The sequence below is a fragment of the Trifolium pratense genome, linkage group LG7 (genome assembly GCF_020283565.1).
Source record: "Trifolium pratense cultivar HEN17-A07 linkage group LG7, ARS_RC_1.1, whole genome shotgun sequence".
NCBI lineage: Eukaryota > Viridiplantae > Streptophyta > Magnoliopsida > Fabales > Fabaceae > Trifolium > Trifolium pratense.
The window spans coordinates 3,621,659-3,648,748 of NC_060065.1; the positions used below are offsets into that span (position 1 = coordinate 3,621,659).

Sequence of the window (27,090 nt, forward strand, 5' to 3'; positions counted from 1 at the left end):
TTTTTTTTATTTTCCATAAAAAAAAAGTAGTTTTTTTTTTAATTTTTCCGTAAAAAAAAAATGAATCCCAACTTTCTATCTTCTTTCTTTCTATTTTCCGTAAAAAAAAAGTTGTTTTTTTTTTATTATTAGTTATTATTATTATTATTGTATTTGCTATTATATATATATATATATATATATATATATATATATAATGTATTATATTTTTTTTATATAATAAATGCCAACTCAGTAATTATTTATTTTTTACTTAAAAAAATGAAAAAAAAAATAACTTAAAAGTTGTTATATTTTTACGAACATACTTAAAAGAAAGTTTTGTTATTTTTTTTTTTTTTTACTAAAAGTTGTTATTATATAAAAAAAATATAATACATTTTATATATATATAATAGCAAATACAATAATAATAATAACAACTAATAATAATAAAAAAAACAACATTTTTTTTTACGGAAAATAGAAAGAAAGAAGATAGAAAGTTGGGTTTTTTTTTTTTTGACGGAAAAATAAAAAAAAACTACTTTTTTTTTTACGGAAAATTAAAAAAAAATTCTTTAAAAAAAAAAGTTTTTTTCATTTTTTTTTAATTAAAAAATAAATAATTACTGAGTTGGCAATTAAAAATAAATAAAAAATAAATTAATTTCCACGTGTCATGCCACGTCAAGATTCGTCCATGTCATATGTCCACTTGTTGAGCCAGGGGGGTAACGCAAGGAATCTTGACATTGCAGGGGGTAATCTCAAAAAAAAAAATTTGCAGGGGGGTAACGCAAAGCTCACCTATTTTGCAGGGGGTATAACACTATTTACCCTTATTTTTTATAGCCTTAATTAGGGTTACTATTCTCCACATAATTGTAATGTAGTTTCACTTTTTTTTTTTAGGAGAGTTCGCCCTCTCTATAATGAAATGAAAAAAGTATTGCTTACCAAAAGAAAAAAGTATTAAGAAGTTTTTTTTTTTGGAATACTCATTTAAGGCTCTGTTTAAATAAAGGTAAATAATTTATACAGATACTTATAGTAGTAGAGTTTGGATGAGTTTAGGGGAGTTTGCTTAAGATTTAAAAAATGATTTTGTTTTGAAAAAATTTAGAGATTCCATTTTGGAGATTTTTTTAAAAAAATTTAAAGTTATTTTTCGTTTGTTTACTATAATAAAAATGACTTTCTTTTTTTTAAATGTGAAGCTCTTAGCTCTTACACTTAGGTTCCTTAGTTTAAAAAATATATATTATAGAAAAGCTATTAGGATTAATTTTTTTTACAGAATGATTTTGTTAAGAATCCGTAACAAACACTATTAAAATGATAAAATAGATTTTATTTAAGAAAAAAAATTAAATCCTTTCTTAAAAAAACTAAAACAAACACACCATTTTATAACCCAAAGCAGGGCCGACCCTTTGGGTGTATAGTATAAGGTGAGCCACCGCACAGGGCCTCAAACATTTAGGGGTATTAAATTGTTTATATCGATATATTAAAAAAATTATATATTAAAAAAAATAATGATTTTGTTACTACTAAAAATATTTTAGTACTAAAAAAATTAATAGACACACTCTTAATTTTATAAGTAACTTGCGGTTGATTGTAAAAAACAGAAACTAACATTTCAAGAAAGTTTTTTTTTCCCGAAAGAACCGTAAGTTGATAATGATATTAGATTGAAAATGTATTTTAATGTTATTGATTAAAATATGTCACTTTTAGATGTTATTTACTATGATGACTATTTTTTATGTTATTTACAATTCAAATAGAGAATGACTTTTAAAAAAATTGTATTTTTTATTAAAGATCTATTTTTAATTTTCAAACAGGGCCTCCAAATACTCAGGACCGGCCCTGCACCAAAGGTTACATCACAAGCTCTTATACTCAATAAACTCTTTATGTTTAAATATGTACACAAAAAAATATTTTGCATAAATTAAAGTATTTTAAGGTGTCATTACATAAACAATTATAAAATTTAAGATTGACTCAAAAAGATAAATTTTAAAAAAAGATAAATGCAATACTCTTAATAATATAAGCGTGAAGATAAGTTTAAAATTTACTCAAAATAAATTTAAAAAAATATGTTTATGTGTAGAATGGAGCAGTGAGAATACAAAATGAGATATTTTTTCATAAGCTTCATGTTAAGCCAATAATAAATATATTATGAAAACTTATTAAAATATCACATGACTAGTGACCTATGAAACTATGATAAACATTTTTTATTACTAACTTATCCAAATACTAAAACAACGACTTAAATAAAATATATAAATTAACATAAGTTTAAAATAAGTCGATCCAATTATATTAAAAAAGTTAATCCAAATGTACCATATAGGCATGACAATGGAGCGGGTCGGGGGTGAATTTTGCTTTTCATAAACTCAAACCCATAAAGTTCGAGTTTTTCTAAATCCGTTCAAATTCTCAATGGGTATGAAAAGTATAACCCCAAACTCATACCTAACGAGGTTCGGGTATTCCCGTGGATTTCAGGTATCCCCATTCCGACTCGCTTTCATATGAACTTGGTTAAATTTTGGTAATTTTTTTATTAAAAAAGGGGTAAAAGTTGAAAACTATTTTTTTCGACAATATAATTATTTGTTAAATAAAAAATATAAATAGAAAAAACAACTTTATGTAATACTCAACTTAAAAATAAACCAAAACATATGAATATAATTTAAAATTTTGTTTATGCCTTTATAATTTAAGAGAGGTAAAATGTAATTATATATAAGCGGGGCATGTTCGTGGACGATTTCAGGGTCGGTATCAATGTCTCTATTATCCGCCCACCACATTTTAAAATCGGGGAAAATCCTAACCCAAAGCCAATTAATTCGGTTTTTCCTATCAAAATCGGGGCGGGCGGGCGGGTACCCTTTGATATGGGTTATATTGTCATGGCTAGTACCTTAAATATCACTCATTAATATCAATTTAAAAATTTAGTAAAAAAAATAAAAATTTAGAAAAAAAAATCAATTTAAAAATAATTGTAAGATGATGAAAGTCAATAAAAAATAGATATTCATAATTGCGTAAAATAAAAAAAAGATAGATATTCATAATTTACACTGGCCCTAATTTTGTTATTTTAATAGTACTATAGTAACCTTAACCACGAACCAAAATATAATCCAAAATCAAAAAATAAACAAAACATTGCGTTCTGGGAGAAGTCAGCAGCTACGATCTTTCTAAAGAACGCCGTGGACTGCGAACATTACAACATACTCACTCATTCAGATCCATCCCTCTGTGGCTGAATCGCCATGGCCATGGCGATTAGGGTTTTTCTCTCCTTTCTACTTTTCCTTTCACTAACCAACCTCGCTTCTTCGCTTTACGAAGATCAAGTTGGCCTCATGGATTGGTTAGTTCAATCACTCTTATTCATTCGATTCGTTTTAATTACTTTACCTTCATTCAATTCAAATCGTCTTCATTATTCACTTGTAACCGTAAAACTCGATCTATTTTCATTGAAATTCTTTCTAATTTGAAACTTATCGATGTCGTTGTTGTTGTTGTTGCAAGTGCTAGCTAATTAATCTAAACCTTAGTTGATTTATTGATCGGTGGTTTTTATCTTTGAGCATAATCAAGTTTACATTGAAAACAGTGATTCTAAATGCATCAATTTGGCTTTTAATTATGTATTTTAAATATTAGTGACTGGTTAATATGTTTTGGTTATTAATTATAGGCATCAACAGTATATTGGGAAGGTGAAGCATGCTGTGTTCCATACTCAAAAGACCGGGCGAAAGCGCGTTTTAGTGTCCACTGAAGAGAATGTCGTGGCTTCACTCGACCTTCGCCATGGAGAGATTTGTATGGCCAATTTGCTCATCTGGTTTTGCAGTTTATTAGTTTAGTTATTTTTTAAAACAATTTTAATATTGTTTTGCATTCTTGAACTGTTTTCAAAGTAAATTGAGCCTTTCCAAGCAATAACCATTGCTTGGTTATTTGTTTTTTTTTTGGAATTAGAAAATGATGAACTGTGTTTTTGTTGCTTGCAGTTTGGAGGCACGTTCTTGGCACCAATGATGTTGTTGATGGAATTGACATTGCCCTCGGAAAATGTATTATGCCTAACCCGTGTTTGTTTTATATCTTTTCATGAAAAATGATATGACATGCTATCTAGTCTTAATTGCACAGCTGAGAAGTGAGAAGCTATACTTTTGTTTTAACGTTTATTATTAAGAACACTATTTTGTTATTGAGACGTGACATTGATGTCCAGGATTCTTCTTGTTTACCATCATCCATGTCTGTTCCTTTTTATACTCAGTTTAGCTATTTGAAACGTGTATTCCTTTTGAAAATATATTGTTTGGATTTCTTCTGCTAACATATTTGAATAACAAGCTATTGACCAAATATATGACATATTTCCTCATAAAACACATAGTCACATGCAGTTCTTTTATTGCATTCTCTGTTGTAATTCTCATATGTGGTTACACTTGAAGATGTTGGGATTACACACAGATCTAAAACCTAGGTGCATCAATCTGATGCCCGTCTCACTCTAATTTCATAAAGATATCAAAGAGTAAATTAGCCTCAAATTAGCTCTTTTCATCACCACTTAAGTGTCTATTGTCCAAATATTTCCTTTGGCTAATTGCATCTTGGAAAGCAATGATATTCCATGTGTTTGTTGTCTCATTGTTTCAAACTAAAATAAATTAAATGATGTCTTGCACTAGTACAAAAAGACAGTGATTTCCTAGCTTGAAATTTCATTAACCTGACTTTTTTCTCCGTGCTCTTGTTGTTACTTTGTTGGAGTGAATTGTTTTCTGCATCAATTTTTGTTTTAGTTTCAGCATATTTTAGTAGCAGAATCCATGATTGTGTTTTTAAATGTTTCAGATGTCATTACTCTTTCCTCTGGTGGGAGTATATTGAGAGCATGGAACTTACCTGACGGGCAGATGGTTTGGGAGTCTTCCCTTCAGGGATCAAAGGCATCAAAGTCAATATTAAACATTCCAGTAAGTGTATTTTTATAAGTACTATAGCTTTTCTTGTCTTGTTATATACATATGAAATGTGACTGTGGTTTCTTCTCGAGTAAAGTAAGAATGTTACGAAAAGGGTAAGAAACAATAATTGATATAATGGGTACAACACCCTCCAAATCTATGAAAAGGACACACACATTAAGTGAGCATCCTCCAAAGGTTTGGTCTAGTGGTAAAAAGACAGGCGTTGGATCCGAAAGTTCCGGGTTCGAGTCCCGCTAGTGCCTTTGGAGGGAGTTAAAGCATCTACGGTGGAGAATTCCATTTTTTGGTGCCTAAGTGGGTCTTACGTGTACACACCACTTATTTATAATTTTTTAAAGATAGTACTTAATAAGTACTTTATCCCTCCAACTCAACACCTCTAAAATGATAGTACTTAATAAGTACTTTATCCCTCCAACTCAAAACCTCTAAAAATTTACTAAATGGGTCTCACTAATAACTTTATGAACCTGCACCGACCCTCTGTTACTTTCATGAACCTGCCTTGGCCTTGGTTTATTTAGTTGTATTTGAACTTGGAAGTGCATGAATATTTGATGCACACATGCAATTAACTGCTGTTTTTACTTTTTGCAGAAAAATTTGAAATCTGACAAGGATGATTTGATCCTTGTTTTTGGTAAAGGTTGTCTCCATGCCATTTCTAGCATAGATGGCGAAGTTCTCTGGAAGAAAGATTTTGCTGGTGAGAGGTATGAATAAACAGATTTGGAGTTTGAAAAGCCAAATGTTCTTTTTGAAGCAAAAGAATACCATTGATGTTTTTTTCCTTTTATTTGTCTTAATTGTATTTGCAGCATTGAAGTTAGCCATATTATTCAGTCTCCCGAAGTGATCTATGTAGCTGGTTTTGTTGGTTCTTCAAAGTTTTATGTGTATGAATTGGATGCTAAGAGTGGAGAGTTGTTGAAGAATAATCATATAGCACTTCCCTTTCGAACTTCTGGGGAATCATTATATGTCCCAGATGATAAGTTTTTAGTATTGGATGATGCAAGGTCAAAGATAGTAACAATAAACATCAACAATGGAGATATTAACTACAACCAGAAGCAAATTTCAGACCTCGTCAAGGATTCGTCGGGACAGGCAGTAATATTACCATCAAGGCTTCCAGGACTGTCCGCATTAAAAATCAATTCCCAAGTTCTTTTAATTAAAGTGACAAATGAAGGTGAGTTGGCGGTGGTGGACAAAATTGATAATACAGCAGCTTTTAGCAATGCTCTGTCAATTTCAGAGGATCAACATGTTTTTGCATTTGTTCAATATGAAGACAATAAAATTCACCTCTCAATAAAGGATGTTAATGATTGGAGTCGTGATTTGCTAAAGGAAAACCTGGTAATAGACCATCAAAGAGGAAATATTGAGAAGATTTTCATAAACAATTATGTCAGGACAGATAGATCTCATGGTTTCAGAGCATTGATGGTAATGGAGGATCATTCACTTCTATTAGTTCAACAAGGAGAAATTGTCTGGAGTAGAGAGGATGGTCTTGCCTCAGTTGTTGATGTAACAACATCAGAACTACCTGTGGAAAAGGAAGGTGTATCTGTGGCAAAAGTAGAACAGAACCTATTCGAATGGCTTAAGGTATGTCCTTTATATGTTTAACAAGGATAACCTAATTTTTTTATACGATTTTGTGTGTGTGAAGTGCGAGCATCTCTCATTAGAAGAATTAATCTTGACCATACAACAGAAATGTATGATCAAGATTGTATTGAAGTGAACAATCTTGACTGTTACTGTATGATTGTGTGGTCATCAAGATTAGACTCTCACACACTTCCGCTCGATATGTATCTATATGTATACAAACTGTTGTTTTAATGTTATTAGTATTTTTATGTGGATAGCATTAACTACTGTTCTAACGGTGAAACTTTCATATGACAATTTATTATTTAAAGGGACATGTTCTGAAACTCAAAGGAACTCTAATGATTGCAAGCCCTGAGGATAAAATAGCTATTCAAAAGCTTAGGTTGGGGAGTTCTGAGAAAAGCAAAATGACTCGTGATCATAACGGTTTTCGTAAGTTGCTTATAGTACTTACAAGGGCTGGAAAGGTTTTTGCTTTGCATACCGGGGATGGACACATCGTTTGGTCTATTACGCTTAATACTCTGCGTAAATCAGAGGACTGCGAACATCCAGTTGGGCTTAACATTTATCAGTGGCAGGTTCCACATCATCATGCACTGGATGAGAATCCATCTATTCTTGTAATCGGGCGATGTGGACCAAGTTTGAGTGCACCCACTGCTCTTTCTTTCCTTGATGCATACACAGGGAAGGAACTCAATTCTTTGAGTCTTGCTCATACTGTTGCTCGAGTTATTCCACTGCCTTATACTGATTCAACTGAACAGCGTCTGCATCTTATTATAGACTTTAACAAACATGCACATTTATACCCAAGAACTCCTGAAGCTAGTGAGATTCTGAAACATGAGTTTTCAAATATATACTGGTACTCTGTTGAGGCTGATAATGGTGTTATCAGAGGTCATGCCTTGAAGAGTAATTGCATTCATGAAGTTGTGGATGAATACTGCTTTGTATTCAGGGACTTGTGGTCAATTGTATTCCCATCTGAATCAGAAAAGATTATTGCAACAGTGACAAGAAAATCAAATGAGGTACGATTTTGGTTTTGAGGTTTTTACTTAAAAGAACATATTTTGTTATGTTCTACTGCATCTAATACAGATCATCTTATGTTTTAGAAAAAATAATATCCTATCTAAGGTATATAAAAATGCATTATTCAAAATTTATTTCTTCTATCTGATAAAAAAATAAATTATTTCTTCGAATGAATATGTGCGTAAGTAGAGAGGTTGTCTTGCTTGAGGTGGGTTTTATCATAAATAAAACAATATCATTATAAAGAATGAAATTTTGTTTTTGACTTGATCTCTACCAATAATCATGTAGTGTAATATTTGACAATCTTAATATCCAAGTTTGGTTATGCGCCCAAATCAATATGCCTGTAGTTTTTCCAAAGTCATTTGCGTTGTATATGTAGTTACCTTTCAATATAACAATCAATCGTAAGTAATACGACAATTGAAGATTTTCAACGCACTTAAACTTTATAATAACTTTCTCTTTCATTGAGTCTTTGGTCATTTATTTGTTTCCTTCCTAAATTTGTTACTCTTTCATTTCATTTAGGTTGTTCATACTCAAGCAAAAGTTATGACTGACCACGATGTCATGTACAAGTATATATCAAAGAATATACTTTTTGTCGCAAATGCAGCTCCAAAAGCCAGTGGGGACATCGGAACAGCAACCCCAGAAGAGGCATTGTTGGTTATCTATATCATTGATACTGTTACTGGTCGCATATTGCATCGCATGACCCATCAAGGTTGCCAGGGTCCTGTTCATGCCGTAAGCTTTTGAACTACCTTCTCATTCAAAAGGTGTATTATATGAATTTGACTCTCACATGACATGAATATTATTTCTGTAGGTATTTAGTGAAAACTGGGTTGTCTACCACTATTTTAATCTCAGGGCTCACAGACATGAGATGTCAGTTATCGAGGTCTATGACCAGTCTCGGGCGGTATGTCAGCCAACTTGTGTATTGTTATTTGATTATTATTCTTCTATCTAATTTTTTGTTCATTCATTCATTATTTCTACTATTCTTGTCTTTGTTCATTCTAATGAGATATGTGATATATGCTGAATATATTTCACAGGATAACAAAGATATTTGGAAGTTTCTTCTTGGGAAGCATAATCTTACATCGCCCATCTCTTCTTATTATCGACCAGAAATCTCTGCAAAATCACAATCATACTTCTTTACTCATTCTGTGAAAGCCATTGAAGTGACTTCAACTGCTAAGGGTATAACCTCTAAGCAGCTTCTTATTGGAACAATTGGTGATCAGGTAGGAATTATTTGTGCGACTGTTTTCCCCCCATGAAAACTTGACAAATGAAACATGAAACAATTTGTTGTTTTCTCATTTTAATTTGATTCAGATTCTTCAAGCTAATGACATACTGTATATTTTTTTGTTGCTGCAGGTTTTGGCAGTTGATAAACGATTTTTGGATCCTCGGAGAACTCTTAATCCCTCACAAGCTGAGAAAGAAGAAGGAATTATTCCTCTTACCGATTCATTGCCAATCATTTCTCAGGTATATTTTCATCCGAGGTTTCCTTATTTAGATACCAGCTAAAAAAATCCTTGTTTATTTTCTTAATAGAAATTTGTTAACTGTAAAAAAGATTGAAAACATTATTAATTAGTAGTGCTATCACGGCATACTGTACATAATTTGTGACGTGAATTTTGAAATCGTTGGTAAGTTTACAAATTCCTTACTTTTATCACAATAAATATCAAAATCCTTCTGGTCAGGGAGACAGTACGTTGAGAAGAGGGGGATGGGGGACATATTTTGGATGACAAAAAGTTTTGAACGGATTAAAGCAAAGTACATAACAGGCCAACATATATCCGTGCATGCGTGCGGAAATTCTGGTTTGACTATACATAACACACCCTGTCCCTGTCCCTTCTTTTTCTCGGGAAATTTTGCAGTGTACCAGAGGGAGTAGCCAGAGAGTTAGACACCAATGGTTCACAATTGTTCCTAGTATATACCACTATGAGAACTGGTGATTAGTAAATGAGAATAGAGAAATGACTTTGAGCCTTGCTTTTACTTGCCGTGGCTTGCATTTGCATATCCTCCTTCCTACCTCAGTTAACTAGTAGATCTGCTTGAACAAATACATAGTAGTTAGATAAGCATTTGAAACAAACTCGGTACTTGTACTTCTCTTTAAGCTTACTGTACTTAACATGAAATTCACACATTCTGTTTGAATCTATGCAGTCCTATATTACACATTCCCTAAAAGTAGAAGGTCTGCGAGGTATAGTAACAGTGCCTGCCAAATTGGAGTCTACATCCCTCGTCTTCGCCTATGGAGTAGATCTATTTTTTACTCAGATTGCTCCTTCTAGGACTTACGATTCACTGACTGAAGATTTCAACTATGCTCTACTTCTTCTAACAATTGTTGCACTTGTAGCAGCATTATTTATTACTTATGTATTATCGGAGAGGAAAGATCTACAAGAGAAATGGAGATGATCTGTCATCCATATCTGTCGTATAATTTCTTAAATTTTGAACTATTAAGTAGGTCTTAGTTTCTTTTTTATTTATTAGTTCATTTCGGAGGTTCGCTGAGATCTTGTAGCTTGAATTACAAAAGATGTAAGATTCCATTACATTCCACTGTTTGAGGCTGAATGGATGATCTTAATGTTGTAAATTGAGGATTATATAGGAGAATCACATACTTTCAACTGCAGTTGCTTTGTGAAACAAATAAGGTAGGCTGCATTTGATGAAATATTTTGCTCCTTATTGTAATTGCAGTGACACATTTACAGATTCCTCTTTTCCAATCATTTTCCTTCAGTCGAATTACAGATTTATATAGTATGAATTTTGTTCTTTTTTTAATTGTTTTGATATTTTACAATTTAAAAAAAAATAAAATAAATATGTATAAAATTGACAAATTAACAATGATCTAAAGATGCGTCAAAAAAAAAAAACGATGATCTAAAGGTTGACAATTTTTTATACTTTTGTTAGAAAATTCTCAACCCACCTGCTGAATTTTTCTTTTAGCACAGAAAAATTCGGTAAACGTGTTTTCTAATTGTTTTTAGTGTAAAAATTCTGAACGTATTTTCCAAAAAATTTAGCATGCTAGGGGGTGAAAGAGAAACATGATGGGTGGGTTAAGAATTTTTCCTTTTCTTGCATGGGGGAAAAGAAAAAAGAAAACAAAAATCTCAATAACGAAATTACATTAGCATCGGTGAATGATGTTTTCTCTCCCCACCCCCCGTGAATCTTTTATCCCCCCTGAGTTTCCAATTTTGCCCTTGAAAAAACTTCGGTTCGTAGAAACCGAAGTTTTTTTTTGCCTTGAAAACAAATTTCGGTTTCTAAAAACCGAAATTTACTCTGAATTTGCACTAGAAAAAATTCGGTTTATGCGAACCAAATTTTTCTACAAGGGTAAAATTGGAATATTGGGGGGTATAAAAGATTCATGGGAGGGGGGAAGAGAAAACATCTCAGTGAATAGCGCCAGGCCCATTGACTAGAATATATGCATGATAATAAGAGTTTTTCTTCTCGCACCCCCGGGTTACATACGTGCCTCTGATATTTTCATTTTACACCCCCCGTTATTTAGAAAGCGAATGTGTAAATTGTGGGAAGAGGTGGAGGTAGGTAGGATTTACCGAATATTTTCTCCGGCAAAACTAGTCGGTGGTACCAAGTCTACACTTGGGACCACACAAATGGGGCTCTCTCATATACAAATGACATTGTCTCATACTTCAAGTGGATGACTTAATAATATATTATTTTTGTCTAAATCCACAAGTCCGGGTTTTCCCATTGTGTTAAGTGTAATTTTTCGGTTCATGTTTTTTCTTCTTCTTTTATTCCCTTACCAAAACTGAAAGCATTTATTATGAAATGAAATTTACACTAAATTTTATAGTACTAATTCTATTCAGGATAAAGCCACAAAAATGTCCATTAACATTGACACTAAGATTGAGTAAAATAAAATTCACACGTTCCGGTAACTTTAACTCAGTTAACATGGACGTCATATTTTATATGTAAGGGCTGGGTTTTAACTCTAGATATTCATTTATTCATCTTAAAGGTGAAATTTTCTAGCCACTATATGCTATCTGACAAAAACAATTATCTTTATTCTATGTAATTTGTCCATATATTCATGTTTGAGTTAAAAAAAATATTTTCTATCGAAATAAAATAAAATTTATTCGGTCTCCATGAGCTTAATTCAGTTGATAACGGACATCGCATTCTATATGCATAGACCGACGTATTCATAACATTGTCACCATCTTTATTTTCATTCTTAATTATAAAATTACTCATATGTTTACTTCCACCTTTAAAATTTGTACATACAACAGTAAAAATAATATTTTTCCCTTATGCTTGTTACCATATTTGAAAAGTGAAAACAATTAAGAAGCGGAACAAGGACTAATTGTTAGGTAACGTAATGCAGTAATAAGTTGTTAGGTATTGAATGGTAGCTCAATATTTTGTTTTTTTTTTTTTTTTGATAAGCAAAAAAATGAATTATAAGGAGTACAAGGGGTACTCAACCCTTACAATTCAGAATAGATCACTTTAGATGCGTTGAAAACAATCTAAAGGATTATTACGCCATTCAGAAAAAACTAAATTAACATTGTTCCCTGTTCGGCCTATAAACCAAAACCAAGAAAAATAAACAATTTGCTCCACTAAAGATGATATGTTGACACAGTCTCCTCTAAAAATAATGTTATTACGCGTGCGCCAAATACTCCATGTCGTCGCCAGCCAAATTATATGACGAATTCGCTTGCTATGGTTGCCTTTTGCTAATTCACCAAACAAAGTGAAATGGCTTGTGACGTCCTCAAAAGAGATCACATTAGTGCCCAACCAAACAAATATTTTCTGCCAAATTTGTGAAGTAATGCAGCAAGTGAAAAAGATGTGTTGTATGTCCTCTACCTCTTTGAAACAAAATACGCAACTTCTCTCATGATTATTCGTGATAATACCTTTGCAAAATAAAGCCTCCCGGGTTGGTAATTTTTCAAGTAACAACCGCCAACCGAAAACGCTAACTTTTGATGGAACATTGTTCTTCCATAATCTTTTCAATGCTGCCACTGTATTTGTATCAAGAGTAGTACCTACACGTTTGTCCTGCAAAACCATGTACGTTGATCGAACCGAAAAAGAACCATCAGAATTTGATGACCATCTTCGCCTGTCGCTAGAAGCTCTGTTAGGCCGAACTTGTTCAAGCAATTGATGCAATTCATTGAGGGATTCAATATCTGCATCATCAAGTGCTTCCATCCAATTAAGTTTCCAAGACCACATGTTGTTATTCCATATCCCCATATTTGAAATGCAAGCATCTTTATGAGTTGATTTTTGGAACAAAGATGGATACAGTTCACTTAACGGTTCCATTCCTAACCATTTTTCCTTCCAAAAAGCTATATTGTTACCGTCGCCGAGAATGCTACTAATATTATTAACAAACCAACCCCCTTCCTCCGCTCCTCCTGTTTTCCACATATCCCGCCACCAGATTGAAGCATGTTTGAGACTCTCCCTCCCTTCCCCATATAAGAAATTAGCGGCAAAAGAACCATAACGAAAATGCAAAAGATTGAACCAAGAAGCAGACAAATCATTCAGACACCGCCACTTCCATTTACATAAGAGTGAATCATTAAATGACTCCAAATTTTTTATGCCTAACCCTCCTTTATCCTTTGGTTGGCAAATATTATCCCAACTAACCCAACATATTTTTGATCTATCCATTCCTCCACCCCATAAAAAATTCCTTTGAATGCTCACCATTTCCTTCAACACACAAACCGGTGCTTTAAAAAAAGAGAAGAAATAGAGAGGTAAACTAGAAAGAACTGAATTTATGAGAGTGACTCTCCCTCCAATAGATAAAAGACGACTATTCCAAACACCAAGTCTCTTTTTCATGGAATCAATAATAGGTAGCCAAGTAGCCTTTCTTCTCGGATTAGCACCTACCGGTATGCCAAGAAAGCGAAAAGGGATAGAATCCACACCACAATGCAAAAAAGACGAAGATGCGCGCAAAAAACTATCATCCAAATTAATACCATAAAGCTTACTTTTGAAAAAATTTACCTTTAATCCAGAAACTAATTCGAAGCTTCTCAACACAGTTTTAATAGTCCAAAGGTTGTCCCAATTGCCTTCGCCTACTATAATGGTATCATCCGCGAATTGCAGAGTATGAAACATTAAATTATTGTTTACCTTGTAACCATGAAAAGAGCCGCTTCCAACCGCTTTATTCATAAGTCCCGAAAGACCTTCAGCAACAATCAAGAAGAGGAACGGTGACATTGGGTCACCCTGCCTCAATCCTTTACCAACACTGAACTCCTCCGTAGGACTGCCATTGACCAGTACGGACATAGAACTCTGACAAACGCAAGCACGTATCCATCGCCTCCAACCTTCTGCAAAACCCATTCTAACCATCATATAATCCAAAAAATGCCAGTTCACCGTATCATAGGCTCTTTCAAAGTCTACTTTAAACATCAAGCATTTATCTTTCTTTCTTTTTGCCAAATCTATCAATTCATTCACAACCAACACACCATCTAATATCTGCCTATTGGGCAGAAAAGCCGATTGGACGGTCGAGATTACCTTTCCCAAAACTTTCTTCAATCTTGCCGCTAAGACCTTTGACAAAATCTTGTACAAACTAGAAACCAAACAAATAGGTCGATAATCCGATAAAGTTTGCGGATGATCCTTCTTGGGAATGAGAGACAGAAAAGATGCAGTAATGGCTTTAGGAAGTATTGCACTATTATAAAATTCATGAAGAAAGTCTATAATATCACCTTTAATAATATCCCAACAAGCCTTCAAGATTAAATATCACAATCATATACCTCTTCTCCTTCAAATAAATCTCAAACCCTAATCTCCATCTCACCTCTCTCTTTCTCCAAAAACCATCATCATTTTTCACTAGCGACCATCATCAACCTCATATATTCACCATCTACTTTACTACTAGTGATGGTGACAGGATCGTATACCGGTGATGGTGGAGAGATAGAATAGTTTAGTGTGAGAATTTCACTCATGATGTACGGACTGTATTTTGTTGACCAACTCATCTATGATCTATCTACCACTTTCCGTTTGAATTTTCTGTTGGGTATTTTCTTTTTTTCTTTGACTGGTTGTTTTACTGGGTATCTTTTTACTTCTAGAAATCTTCTGTTGAGATCACTTCAAAGTTTTTTTTTTTTTTTTTTTGGTTTTTTACAAATGCTATTCAGTGCCCTAGACACTTACTTAAGTACTTCTTCCGTCTCAGAATAATTGTCACTTTAGGAATAAAATTTTGTGTCAAAATAACTGTCATTCTCACTTTTCAACGTAATATATACTTTCCAATTGTACCCCTAATAATTACTATATGCATTATTACCAAGAAAACAAACCTATAATTTATAAGGGTAATTTAGTAAAAATATTATTTCTTTTAACAACACCATTATATTTCTTAATATTTTGAAACTTATGTATTTAATACCTTAAAATTATAAAAGTTACTTTTTTATCATTAACTGTCATTGATTTCCATTTTTTTTAATATCATGATATTGGGACCAAGATCCACTACAGCTGAATTTTCCTGCAGTTTGCCAAAGTTATGTGTAAATGTGATAAAGTCATTCTTTTTTATTTATTTTTTAAAAACTTTATTTTCTCTCTCTTCCTCAAATAAACCTCTTTTTCTCAATAGCATGTAAATGCAGGGAAACTCAACTTTAGGAAATCCATTTCCATGATGTTGTATGAAGTTTTCCACTACACGATTTATGGTGATTAACCTCATTCGGAGCACTCAAGAGACTCTTCTAACAAAAGAAATTACATTCGAATATATATACTATCTTTGTCCCTAATTAAAACACCGTTGAGAAAATTGCGGAGAATAAGAAAGTGGGTTGTGACATTAAATTTGTTGACAATTAGTATTGTTTTTATAATTTATTTTTTAAAGAAGCTAAAATGATATATATATATATATATATATATATATATATATATATTAAACTAAAAATAGTCATCTCAGCACAAGGTGTGCCTAGATGAGCTACCAGAGTTTACAGAAAGACAGAAAAGAAAAATATAAAGATCAACATCATACAAAGCCCAAACATAACAAAGGACTAGACCACCAACTATGGTAGTTTAAAGCCAAAGTAACATTCTTCGACTTCAACCACCTATACGAAAACAACTTGATCTTGTCCAATAACTGTCATTGTTTTTATAATTTTATCTTCAAGAAATAAAATGAGTTATTGTTTTTCTAAAGTATTTATTACAGATTATAAAAAAATATGCATTTTAATTAGGGGTATTATTTATTAAAAACTACTACAAGGATTACTAATACTATAGACACAATACAATGAGGCAAAGCCTTATATACAGCAAAGAGGAAGAAAATAGCTCAAGAAACAACCACGGTAGCAGGTCGAAGCCAGGCCAGAGACCAACAAAAACACCTATCGACGGAGATGAATTCCGAGATCTCAACATCATTCATAAAACAAACACAATGGAATCTTCCGTCGAATTGTCCCCCACTGTCAAGAGATGAGTTTAATCTCATCAACAACCTTAATCGGATCTTTCACCCGTTTGCAAACATAATTTCATTCCTCGAACACCAAATGATCAAACATAATTTACTATGAAAATTTTATATTTTAAAAATATTTATAGAGAGAAATTGAACAATATTTTATATGTTATCATTTGTTTTTATATATTATTAAATAACTATGGTCAAAATAAATTATATGAACAATGCACAGTGGTCAAAAGCGACACTTAAAAAGTGACTGAGGAAGTAAAATATTGATCCGGTGGTGGAGCCAGAAAAATTATAGAGTATGGATAAAATTTTACATGCGACATAATAATATATAAATAGTTCAACAAAGAAATTCAGTTTTGCTCTAAACTAACTTCTAAAAATCTCATTTTTAAACAAAAAATCTCTATTTTATCCTAAACTAACTTATAACAATCTCAATTTTACCTTAAATTAATTTATAATAGTCTCAATTTTGCCTTAAACCAATCCTTTGATAATATAATTTTTTTGGCTAAAATTCGGACAACTGCCCAGATTGCTGAGCCTCGGCTTCGCCCATGTATTGATCTACGGTTATAATTATTCAAAAGTCAATTGTATAATAATTAACCTAAAATCGATCCTAAAAGCAAAAATTTCCAATCCAGACCTAAAAACGTAGTAAAGCCAATTATTCTAATCCAAACCTAAACATAGTAAAATTAGCATTTCCCTTAAGTTAATAGTCTGAAAAGTGAATTGAACATCAACCGTGCAGTATACTGTTTTTGAGGAAGGTGAGCACACTGACAGAAAGCAAGAACCACGTCGTACTGCACAGAAGCAGTAGTCACAAGTCACAACAGTGTCTGTTGGTACTGTAGAATCATTGTTTCTTTCTTCAATTTTCAAAACACAAAATAGGAAGAATCACTTCAACTCAAATAAAAGAAAAAATAGCTTAAAACACAACCATATCATATATCCACTTTAACTACTACTACTACTACTACTACACCATGAAAAGCCATCAACCAAAACAACAGCTTAAAACTCAACTATTCTCATGTGGCTTTTTTCGACAGTGTGGCCAAACAGTCCTTAGTCCAACCGCCACCGCTCCCACTCCACCACCACTCACTCTCCCCTCAACTACAACAACATGTGAATCTTCCACTTCTTCCTCTTCAAATTCCGCTACCACTTCTCAAAGCTTCACTCAGTGGCGTTTCTCTATTCCCACCCCCACTTCCACTCCAAACACCCCTCCACCTACACACACTCATACTCATACTCCACCATCACCACCACCACCTCCTCTTCCTTTTCTTTCCACTATTACAAATCTCCAAGAACTCTTCCACGTGTCAGACCTACAATTAACCACTGATCTCAACGCTGCACTTCATCTTCTAGAACGTTCTCTTGTTCCCAATCCACCACAAGATCAACCACCGTGTCCTCCTAATCTCATGCGCGCGCTCATCCGTAATTTACGCGAATCCAAACCAGCTACCAAGATTCTCTTCGCGCTTTGTCTCTCAGAAACTAACCGTCGTGTTGCGGTGGAAGCCGGCGCCGTTGGCGCCGTCGTGGAGTCTGCTCCGGAGCTAGATTGTTCTCCTGCTGAGAGAGCTCTCGCTGCATTGGAGCTTATGTGTACGGTACCGGAAGGTGCGGAGGAGGTTAGAGCTCACGCGCTGGCGGTTCCGGTGATGGTTACTGTGATGGGAAAAACGGGAGCGCGTGGGAAAGAGTATGCTATTGGAGTGCTGGCTGTGATTTATGGTGGTGATGCGGCGGATCAGCAGACGGCACCGCCTGAAGAGGTGGCGCGTGCGGTGGAGTTGGCTCTTCAAGGAGAGTGTAGTGCTAGAGGGAAAAGAAAAGGGGCCCAGCTTTTGAAGACGCTGCAAAATCTGTCTAACCCTCACTCTCATGAGACAAGTTGAATTGGAGAGTGAATGCCACTCGCGTTCAGAAATTAAATTTAATTAAATTAATAATGTATGTATGTATGTATGTATCCATGAAGTGTCAATTTATTTTTCTTTCACCACTGGTTCCAGCTCTTCCGATCACAGTTGCGGAGATCGAACCGTGGTCCTTCGTTCAGCGTCAATCACTCATGAACTAACTAACGATTGGTCATGAAGAGTCAATTTGTTACCACCCCTTTTGTTCAGTTCTGTGTCATTATCGCTTGCTGCATCAATGCATCATCATGCTTGTAATATTTGCATGCTTATACTGTTTATGATGATATTAATTAATTTTAAATAAAAATACATAGTAGTAACAAAAAAATAATTAATTGATAGATATAGAATTAAATTGGAGTTAGTACATTATATGCAGTTGCAGGCACTATTTAAGTGGTAGAGAAGTCATATTCTTTCCATTTTGAGTGAGACCGATCTTCTAGTATTGAAAGCTTACTTCATTGATTCCTTAACTTAATTGAAAAATGAAAGGGGCAACTGGCAAGCCAACCATCTTTTCGGTGTTCATGTTAATATTTTGGCTAAATTGCAGTTTTGGCCTCCCACGTTTCATAATTGTGCGATTTTGGCCCCCCACATTTCAAATGTGCGATTTTGGCCCCCCACGTTTCATAATTGTGCGATTTTGGCCCCCCACGTTTCAAATGTGCGATTTTGGCCCCCCACGTTTCATAATTGTGCGATTTTGGCCCCCCACGTTGACTATTTTGACCAAAAAATTGATGACATGGAATATTTTTTACACGTGTCTTAATTGTATTGGCCAACCAAAATTTATTATTGTTTTTTTTTTTTTTTTTTTTTTTTTTTTTTAAAAAAGGATAGGTTTCAAGAATTGATTATGCTATATTGGTTTCACGTGACCTATCCTTTTTTTTAAAAAAAAAATAATAAATTTTGGTTGGCCAATACAATTAAGACACGTGTAATAAATATTCCATGTCATCAATTTTTTGGTCAAAATAGTCAACGGGGACCAAAAAATACAAAAGGGGGCAAACGTGGGGGACCAAAATCGCACATTTGAAACGTGGGGGGCCAAAATCGCACAATTATGAAACGTGGGGGGCCAAAATCGCACATTTGAAACGTAGGGGGCCAAAATCGCACAATTATGAAACGTGGGGGGCCAAAACTGCAATTTAACTTAATATTTTTATTCAGTAAAAAAAGTTACAGTATTTGTATTTTTGTATTTACTTCATTGATTCCTTAACTTAAATTGATGTTTAGGCAATGTAATTAATTTATGTTTATATGATGAAATTGAGCGTGTCAGATTCACGTGGAGTGGGGTTAAATTTCTGGAATTGCTGAAAATGTGAGTTGGTTTGTCTAGGAAAAATGTCAGATTTGGGAGAGAGAGATGAGAGAATAATAGTTGTGGCTCCATTACCTGCACCATTTACACATGGTAACATACTGTAGTAATTAGGATCGAGCACGAACCCGCGACCCGACTCAAAATTGATACAATTATAATACATTGAAGTATTTGGTTGGTGCGGGTCGAATTTCGGGTCAATTGAAAAAAAACAGACATGAATAATTGCGTACGAACCAGTGCGAGTTTCTGAAATTTTATCTCTTCGTAACTGAAATCGATCGAACAACCATTAAAATTCAAATTACTCTCTCCGGTCCTATATATAAGAAAAAGTTCACTTTTTAGTTCATTAAGAATCTAATGTATTTGATCCATAATATAGTCTAAATATATTATATTCTTAATGAATCTAAAAAGTGAATTTTCTCTTATATATAAGACCGGAGAGAGTATTTGCTTCGTTGATTTTTATCCATCTTTAATATAAGATATGAATGTTAAATGTTACTACCTTATAATATGTTGACGAAGGAGGTGCGAAATATATATTTATATTTCTCTTCTATTTTATCTATTATTGTCTTTGAGCCCTTTTATTACCAAAAAAATAATAATTATCAAACGCAACAATTTAATTAAAATACATAATAAAATAAAGATTACTGTTATATACAACGAACACATATTGCTTCATGATTGTCCCGAATGTATGTTTTTTCTTTTTTAGAGGTTGGTCAAATTTTTAAGTGACTGAATAACAGATGGAGGAACATGGTGAAATTAGCAAATAATATTATTTCGCTGTTTGGAGGTAAAAATCATTTTCCTAAAATAAATTGCGAAATAGATAACTTCTCAAATACTTGTGATTTTTAAAATTTTGGCTATCCTTTTTTTGTATTTATAATAGAACCGGTGATCGAACTCACAACTTTATACATATTACTCAAATATCTCAACACCGGATCAAATCTAATAACTTAGCCATTCATTTTTTATTTTTTTTTGAAACTAAAACAAGATATTATTAAGAATCAGGAGGATGAGAGATTGGCAACATATCTTTGTGGATATGGCCTACAATGTGGGGGGGTAGATTATCATCCCAAAATTGGTTGTTAAACATGCTAATCTAAAATTATTTTTTTAAACTATTTTTTTCTTCATATTTTCAGTGGGCCGGCCCAAAGCCTCATGAATCAAACTGGCCCATACTAAAATACATGACCAGTGGGATAGACCCATTTTGACAAAATATCATGTACGACAATAATCATAATCAGCATCACCATCATATCATGTTATCATAGTTGTAGCTAGGTAGTCGAAATAGCAATATATATATATATAGAAATCGCTGGGTTGAGACAGGAAAGTCGGAAAAAAAAAGCTGGAAATACTCTCCCTAATGTTTTTAGCCTCAAGCAAGCAAGGGATTATTTCATACACATCTTTCTCTGTGACCAACTTCCCGAGATGAAGTGGGAAGTGAGGTAATGGCCTCAATGTTTTCTCGGAAGATATCATGAGTGTGGATTGGTAAGGTATTATTCATACTAGCAATTGCTATAATCAGACAAATATTGGGGAAGACGATTTGCTTTTTTCCAGTATAGATGCGTTGTTGAATTTGAAAGAGCGTCATGAGCAAAATCATGTTTTAAGGCTTTAGGACCACAAACAAGAAACAAAGACGCCACATAACTTGTGTAGAACAACAACTAACCACATGATTTACTCTTCATACAAGAATTATTTTCTATGCGGCTTCTTTGAACATATGACTAGATTCTACTAACCAGTAGAAATATGAAACTGCAAGGGGATCAAAGATATGTTGTAGCAATTACAACACTTGTTATTTCCTTCTCGAGTTCGGCTTCATCAACCCACAACGAACTTCGTTTATGCAATAATTCTTTCTTCTCAGCCTTCTTCTCTTCATGTTTCTTGGTTTGCATCCTCCAACTTTCAAGTTTCTCTGCTCTCTCTTTTAACTGATTCACGAACATAAGAAATATATCAATATCAATAAGCAAAATCTATACCAACAATGACTGTTTAATTTAAAAACATGAAACAAACATTGTGCACAGTAACTAGACATAAAATTAAACAAGAAATTAATTCCACAATTCCACTTGCATAACTTATTTGAATCTAGATGTTCGGTATGGACGACAAATGCATCAATTAACTCTAGTTGAAATACGGAGACAAAAGATGGATTGGCTTGCCTTTCAAATTTTATACTAATAATAATGTTGCTTAGAAAATGAAGTCTGGTTAACTGTAAGGTATAAATACAACACACAGACACCTAATTTATAACTTCACAACTAGTCTTTAAAGTTCATCGACTCTCTGATCCTGCACATTGTCAATGTGAAATCCACCTTAACTACAATAAAATTAGGTTCTTATAAGTATTAAACTAAAAGAGCAATATTGTAGATTTAAAATGTTTTCACTTTTCACCGAGTAAGATGTGATAAATGTATTCAGGGATAAGCACGAATATTAACAGAACATTATCTTACATCAAAGTAGACTTCCAGGTTCGAAATTTAAAGTTTAGACCAAGTTAAAAAAGAACAAGAAATTGAATTTCAAATCTCAAATATGAACAAATAAAAAGAGACACAGGTTAGTTCAGGTTTATTTTACTTCTGTCTAGCTTATGACCATTTACATTCAGTTATGTGTTGCTAGGAAGTCAAACATAGAGTTAGACAACCCAAACATCCATTTATTTTAATATATTTAACAGCTACCTTCTCAATTAAATCAAACATAATTCAAAGCATGCAAAGCGATGTATACTGTCATCAAAGTTATAAGGTATGTGCTTTTGAGTCATGATGCATAAATAACCTAACCATAAACACCAGTGATCGGCCTATCTGTAAACTAGCAACGAGACTACAGGAGGAATCCAACGTTATTTTCAATGCCAAATTAAAACAGAGACAAAAGAAATGACATGCTTTGGACTTGGACAGCACTTTTGAAACGCTCTAATATGAAGCTTATCATTACCGTTAGAAAGAGGAGTCGACCTATCATACAAAAAGTTTAACCCTAATGACACGTGGTTGAATTTCAGACATATGTTCTCCACTATTTTTCTTAGAGCCGTGCTCTTGTACAAGATCTTTACCAGTTAATAAGAATGATGGGTTTCCTCAATAGTTGGTCAACACCAGCAGTCATCGTAGTGATAAACCTCAATTAAACTAACTAACTAATAACAATTATTGAAAACAAACAAGTGCATATGAACAAATCAAACATAAAGATCACATTTTCAAACAATGATATGTTCCAACTTCAAAACAAGTAAAAGTAGATGTAAATAGTTGTTCCCTATTTGACCTTTACAAGCAAAGTTGTAATGATAGATTAATTTATATAAATAGTTGTTTCCCTATTTGACCCTTATAAGCAAAAATTGTAATGAGAGATTAATTTATACACGCAAACAGTGTAAAATATATTTATGCACAAGTTACACCATAATGTCACTGTCTCAGATCATTCCTATAATAATATCTTCATAAATATTTATATAGTAATATGTAATTGAATATAAGTCTCATTTATCTACTGACTACTGACATAAACACAAGTGAAACTGTTTGGGAAAGCTTATGAAAAGAACTTATTGCAAATATAAAAATAGTTTGCCCTTATTTTATATTTTGAGTCCGTTTGAATTGACTTATTTTTGAGCTTATGCAAAACAGCTTATGAAAATAAATAAGCTTTTAAATATTATTCATAAGTTTGTTACCGTAGTTTATGAAAACACAGCTTATAAAGATACAATTTTCATTGGTGATAACTTATGAATTAACATAAAAACAAGTCAATTCAAACAGGCCCTTTGTCATATAAAGAGCTTTTAGGTAAGCACTTATGTGATAAACAATTATGCTATAAGTGCTTAATTAATAATAAGTTGTTCATCATCTAAAACAAATCATCACATTCATTCACAATATGCAACACACATTTCCACAATAATAATTAAAAATTGAAAAAGACTTACAAGAGTTTCTTGAAACTGTTGTTTAGCAATATTACGTTCCTGAGCTCTAAGTTGAGCAGCCTGAGCCTTAAGTTTCTTACGCTCTTCATTCGCGACTCGAAGTGATTCCCTCCGAGCCTCGTCCTTTCGCTGCTTCTCCAAAGCCATGGCCTCCATTTCTGTGATGTATTCCTTCCGAACCTCTTTCACTTGCTTTGCATAGTCTCTACGAAGCTGAGCAAGCATTGCTTCGGCTTCCTTTGGATCCTTTGGAGCTTGCCAGCTTCCAACAAAGGAACTCGGTGAGAGGAACTTGTGATTTTCGCGGTGGTTGTTATGGTGGGAGTTTGACGCACGTGTAGCGAATGAACGCACGTGTGAACGCGATAATTGTTTCCACATGATTGAATTGAAATCGAAACCCTAGCAGAGAATGTTGTGAGTGAAGAAGGGTTTTGAATTGAAATCGATTAATTTTTGGGATGTAAGAGAAAAATTTCAAAAGCCCGCACTGAAAAATATAACTGCAAAGTATGCAAAGTAGTTTTTCGGACACCAGAAAAACATGAATTGGCTTATTGGTCCGGTGGTAAGCGAGTATGAAGCAAGAACACCTTTATGATTAGGTGTGTGCGGTGTCCGACACTCATATGATATTTGTATGACTTGTGTCGAATAGTTTTGACCGGTGTCCAAAAAAAGTCAACCTTTTGTTTACTTTGATACTCCTTCGATCGGTGTCCGACACTTGTAAGACACTCATATGACACGTATCGGACAAGTGTCCCAAACAAATTATTTTTTCTTTACTTATACTCTCCTTAGGCACATATCAGACATATCTACAAGAGTGTCGAAACAACAATATCGATCAATAAAGAATCAAAGATATTACATTTTAATTATAATATTTTTAGTTTTTTCGATAGTAGATGAATAGATAAATAATAAAATATTGTTATATCTTGTTTTAAAACTTTTTTTTTTAAGAAATAACTTAATCAACTTAGATTTACATTACATATATAATGGGTATATATAGGCTTTGTCTAACATGCACAAGCTCCTTATGTTGTGCATGGTGGACAAGTAGTCATTTATATTATAACGAATACGAATTTTACAAAATCCACCATTGGATTGAAAATTTATATCATATAGATCATCCATACAAAATTTGAAAATTTTTGAAAATCATTTGATATGTTATTGAGACTCATCAAAATTAACGGTATTCAATAAAAACTCATAAACCGTTAATCTTGATGACTCTCAATAACATATCAAATGATTTTCAAAAAATTTTAAAATTTTTATGGATGATCTATATGATATAAACTTTCAATCCAACGGTGAATTTTAAAAAACTCGTATTCGTTATAATATAAATGACAACTTGTGCACCATGCACAACATAAAGAGCTTGTGCATGGTAGACTTGGCCGGTATATATATATATATATATAGGCATATTAAGTGAGAATGACTTTTTTATATGAGAATAATTATTAACCCTTCGATTAAAATTGATTGGTTGAGATTATTTAATGACCCATGTGTCTTTCCATACCCTATTATTTTTATAATTCTCAATTCTCATTAACCTTTTTATAATTCTCATTACCATTTGAATGCAACGAATCTCTCTCATTGAGTGTTATCCTTATGTTGGTTTGGAGATGTAGAATCCCCTCAAAAATCAATTATGTAGATGATTATCATTAATCTCTTTTCAGAGATGGATCCAGAAAATTATCTAACGGGGGGCTAGAATATATAAAGCTAAATAACAAAAAAATATTGGTTCTTAAATATGTCAATCCTTGTGACTATAATTTTAAAATGGATCAAAAATTTGCAAACACATTCATGTGTATCTTTTATTAGTAATTCAATTGACAAAACTTCACATTTGATGACTAAATAAGTTACTTAGAAATACATTTGAAGACAAAAATATAACTAATAAAATAGAAATTTGTGAATATGTTTGTCATATTAAATATTAATATATTCAGAGACTATTATAATATCGTCTCATCTTCAAATATAAAAATAATTGTTCACCCTAAAATTAAATCACAATGAAATTTTTGACAAGTAGCTTAAAATGAAATAGTTAATTACAAAATTAAATAATAGTAAATACATATATATGTAACACATATATAACACAGGGAGGAGGCCCCCCAATCCGTCCGTGCCTCCTCCCCTACATTTTAAAGTAAATGATGGTTCTCATAATTTATTTTGTTCTTTTGTTTTTGTTTATGGTGGTCTCAGGATAGACATGTCATTAGAGATATGTAGGTTAACAAACCAGATATTAAACTCAAATGGTTAATGAACTTTTCCTAAAACGAATCGCACGATTAATGATTATAATGTTTTCACGAGTTTCCTAGATCGTCAACATGGATCGACTTAATTAAAAGGAGTACAACCTAGCTAAAGCTGCAGTTTCTTATATGATGATGATGATGATGATGATGATGATGATGATGATTTGTGTACATACATGATGATGATGATGATGATGATGATGATGATGATGATGATGATTTGTGTACATACATACATGAACTGTGCAATTCAAAGCCGAGACAGTTTGCTGGCATAACTTGGAAGCCATCATCAACACAATAGAATGCACTTGCTGTGTGGTATGGAAATACTATTATTCTATAGCCAGGCAGAACCAAGCTGGTTCATTTAATTCTCTAGGACATACTTAATAAAATTATACTTTAATGAACTGTATATTAGTTTGGTTATTATATTTTATTTTTAGAGGGATTAACATTGATTTAAATGTGCAGAATTAATTCTGATATTTTATATTTTTCAAAGTATATATAATTAATTTTGTCTTTAATTTTTATTTCAGACAGCAAAAGGTGAATTTTTTAAAATACTTACAAGAGTATTATTAACCACACTTGTGAATAGAGTACACAATAAAAAAAAGATCACACTATAAATAAGACCCCAATTCTCATATACAAATACAGAATCAGGAGACACATTTGTAGATACTTGTAGATACTGGTAATTCAAAATAAAGCACATCACTTTAGCAGCACTCATGTAATCCTGAAATTGCAGTTTAACCAGTTAATTACATTCCCTTACATTGTAAACAAGAAACAAATTAGATAGGGAACAGGAACATCATCGTCATTCGCTTAATACTATAATAGACTCTAGAAAAAAAGAGTACAGTACTATACAAAAAGATATTAATTGGTGTTCTCTCATAAATGGGTGTGTGGTTAATATCCACCACTACTACTACCACCACCACCAAGGTCTTGTCAAAAAAACAAGGTAAAGTTTATAGCTATCTA

General features: G+C 32.9%; 3 protein-coding genes across 3 annotated transcripts; 2 read left to right on the forward strand and 1 right to left on the reverse strand.

Moving 5' to 3' along the window:
* The first annotated feature begins 3,086 nt into the window (after positions 1 to 3,086).
* LOC123893716 (ER membrane protein complex subunit 1) lies at positions 3,087 to 10,528 on the forward strand. Its single transcript, XM_045943512.1, has 12 exons — positions 3,087 to 3,403; positions 3,737 to 3,864; positions 4,056 to 4,118; positions 4,918 to 5,039; positions 5,652 to 5,767; positions 5,873 to 6,674; positions 6,995 to 7,726; positions 8,268 to 8,489; positions 8,572 to 8,667; positions 8,807 to 9,001; positions 9,141 to 9,254; positions 9,960 to 10,528. Exons 1-12 carry the CDS (start codon positions 3,303 to 3,305, stop codon positions 10,218 to 10,220), a joined length of 2,952 nt encoding a protein of 983 aa, XP_045799468.1. The 5' UTR covers positions 3,087 to 3,302; the 3' UTR covers positions 10,221 to 10,528.
* A 6,573-nt stretch (positions 10,529 to 17,101) lies between these two features.
* On the forward strand, positions 17,102 to 18,619 carry LOC123893717. Its single transcript, XM_045943513.1, has one exon. It carries the CDS (start codon positions 17,403 to 17,405, stop codon positions 18,333 to 18,335), a length of 933 nt encoding a protein of 310 aa, XP_045799469.1. The 5' UTR covers positions 17,102 to 17,402; the 3' UTR covers positions 18,336 to 18,619.
* Positions 18,620 to 21,296: 2,677 nt separating this feature from the next.
* LOC123893718 (UPF0329 protein ECU05_1680/ECU11_0050-like) lies at positions 21,297 to 24,339 on the reverse strand. Its single transcript, XM_045943515.1, has 2 exons — positions 23,765 to 24,339; positions 21,297 to 21,710 (listed from the first exon to the last, which is right to left on the reverse strand). Exons 1-2 carry the CDS (start codon positions 24,143 to 24,145, stop codon positions 21,540 to 21,542), a joined length of 552 nt encoding a protein of 183 aa, XP_045799471.1. The 5' UTR covers positions 24,146 to 24,339; the 3' UTR covers positions 21,297 to 21,539.
* Between the last annotated feature and the right edge of the window lie 2,751 nt (positions 24,340 to 27,090).